General features: G+C 36.2%; 2 protein-coding genes across 2 annotated transcripts; both read left to right on the top strand.

Moving 5' to 3' along the window:
- The first annotated feature begins 524 nt into the window (after positions 1-524).
- Positions 525-1,361, top strand: LOC139497452 (uncharacterized). The gene has a single exon (XM_071285677.1). The coding sequence runs from the start codon at positions 525-527 to the stop codon at positions 1,359-1,361; it is 837 nt and encodes a 278-aa protein (XP_071141778.1).
- Positions 1,362-1,504: 143 nt separating this feature from the next.
- LOC139497451 (uncharacterized) lies at positions 1,505-1,987 on the top strand. The gene has a single exon (XM_071285675.1). It carries the CDS (start codon positions 1,505-1,507, stop codon positions 1,985-1,987), a length of 483 nt encoding a protein of 160 aa, XP_071141776.1.
- The last annotated feature ends 794 nt before the right edge of the window (positions 1,988-2,781 follow it).

The raw sequence follows: 2,781 nt of genomic DNA, 5'->3' as shown, positions 1-2,781 counted from the left end.
TCAACGTTGGAGTGCGAAAACATCACGTTTTGGTCGGATAGCCAGATTGTTTTACACTGGCTTAAGTCAACAAAGACATTAAAACGTTTCATACAAAATCGTGTGAATGAAATAAACGAATTGACAACATCATGGGAATGGAAGTATTGCCCTACAAGCGATAACCCAGCTGATCTAGTAACACGAGGGATAACGGCCGAACAATACACAAACAGCAAATTATGGATTAAAGGTCCGCATTGGTTAACAGACAGTTCAACATATCCAAAATCAACATCAATCGATACGTCTTTATCAGTTTTGTTAACAGAAAATGAAAGTACATGTATTAGCCAATCAAAGGACGATTCAGTTTGTCAATTTGGAATTAACTTTATTATTAATATTGAACGTTATTCGTCGTACCAGAAACTGTTACGTATCACGTCATATGTACTACGGTTTATAGAAAACTGTAGAATTGAAAAGAGTTTAAGGACACTAGAACATTTAAAACCAAGTGAATTATCCAAATCTGTTGAGTTATGGATTGTCAGGAAACGGCTTTTGCTACGGAATATAACGCATTGAAGTATAACAGTAAATCACGGAACAGTTTACCTAGAATCAGACAATTAAGATTATTTCTTGACGACAGGAACATCATCAGATGTGGAGGAAGAATCCAGAATGCGCCCTTATCGGAGTCCACTAAATTTCCGTATATCTTACCTAACGATCATACAATTTCTAAACTTATTGTATTAAATGCCCATGAAAGAATTTGTCATTCCGGAGTAAATGCCACAATCGTACATCTGAGACAAAGTTTTTGGATACCCGCTATCCGACAGTTTGTTCGAAAAACACTCAGGAAATGTGTTACTTGTAGGAAGGTTGTTGGACAACCATATGCAGCACCGGATCCGCCGCCATTGCCTAAAATTCGACTACAAGAAGCTGACCCTTTTACAGCTACAGGGATAGATTTCACAGGCGCATTACAAGTAAAAGATAACGAAAATGTCATAAAGAAAGTCTACATATGTTTATTCACTTGTGTCTCTACTAGAGCGATACACCTTGAAGTCGTTACAAATTTGTCAGAAGAAACATTTTTACAAGCTTTTCGGCGCTTTTCAAGCAGAAAATCTTTACCAAAAGTAGTTATGACAGACAATGGTTCTACTTTTGTATCCGCGTCAGAAGACATCAAACAACTTTGTAATTCAAAAAAGTTAAAAGAGACATTATCAGCACAAGGAATCGATTGGTTTTTCATCCCTAAACGTGCTCCATGGTTTGGTGGATGGTGGGAGCGTCTTATTGGAATGACGAAAACGAATCTGAAAAAAGTACTAGGAAAATCACTTGTAAATTAGAGACTCTTCAGACAATCGTTACAGAGATAGAATCCGTCTTAAATGATCGACCCTTAACATATGTGTCTTCAGACCCGGAGGATCTTCAACCACTTACGCCAGCTCATCTTCTTTATGGACGTAGTATAAATACATTACCGTACATGGATACTCGTGAAATTGACATGTTTAATGAGACATTTATGAACAAAACAAAGTTTATCAAACGTGTTCAAAGACAATCATTACTCTTACAACAATTCTGGAACAGATGGAAAACAGAGTATTTGACGTCATTGCGTGAATTCCACAAGAAAACGGGAAACAATTCCACTATAATCAGAATAGGCGATATTGTTCAGATTCATGATGAAAACAGAAGAATAATGTGGAAAACCGGGATTGTGGAAAACCTAACCAAAGGAAATGATGGACTAGTTCGTTCCGCTATTATTCGAACCAAAACTGGAACCACATCACGTCCGATCGTCAAGTTGTATCCCCTTGAACTTTGTACAGACATCGAAACATCAAAGGACGAAGAAGCTCGACAGAAGAAAGAACCAAGTGCGACCACAAGCCGGATATTGCCAAACCGAGAAGCAGCCACAAGAGCCAGGGAAAATATTAACAAATGGACTAAATAATGCGTAACCTATTATTATGGACTTTTACGAATATGCTTGATTTAATTGGCTAAGTGCAAAACCAATTATTTGAATATGTGAACAGGTGCGCGGAAAATATAGACACTGTTAATTATCGAAATAGACTCATTGTGAACCGAAAGATAACTAGTCTGGAAGCTAGTGACTGTGCTAAAGTTTTAAGTTTAAGTTTTGAATTTAAGAGACAGTAATTTTAATTTTTTTTTCTTGATTGTAATTTAATTTTGATATTTACTTTTCGCCGCCCGGAGAATGTCGAGAATACCGCGGGAGTCAAGACGTCGCAATTTACCGTTATGTATCTAGGGTTGACGTCAGTGTGCGACGTCGCCTTAGAGTTATGTTATAATGAAGTAAACGTCAAACTGTATGGTTGTATTTTTTGTATACGATATTAGAAGTTAGCCTCGACACTACATTCGTCTCTGTGTATACGAATAAAGACGTCAATTAGAATATGAATATTATTAGTTACATAGTGTGCTAGTGAACTAATACGGTATAATATGGGGTCAGTAAATTCAATATGGGATGAGAGCGAAGTATTTCCCTTTTAAGTGGGAGATATGACGATTTGTTAACCCAAGAAAAACTAGCTATACTTTTGTTGATCTTCCTGAACGTAAAATAGTTATATGCTACTTCAAATCAAAATTATAATAAAAAGCTGAACTTATGTACTTCAGTAGTATAGTTTTCAAGTTATGAATACGTAGTTATAGATGTATGAATGAGCATATATGCATGCATTTCATTTAACTTTAAATTAAGAT

The sequence above is a fragment of the Mytilus edulis genome, chromosome 12 (assembly GCF_963676685.1).
Source record: "Mytilus edulis chromosome 12, xbMytEdul2.2, whole genome shotgun sequence".
Taxonomy (NCBI): Eukaryota; Metazoa; Mollusca; class Bivalvia; order Mytilida; family Mytilidae; genus Mytilus; species Mytilus edulis.
The sequence above is the reverse complement of the archived record's forward strand: the minus strand, read 5'-3'. Positions and strand labels throughout refer to the sequence as shown.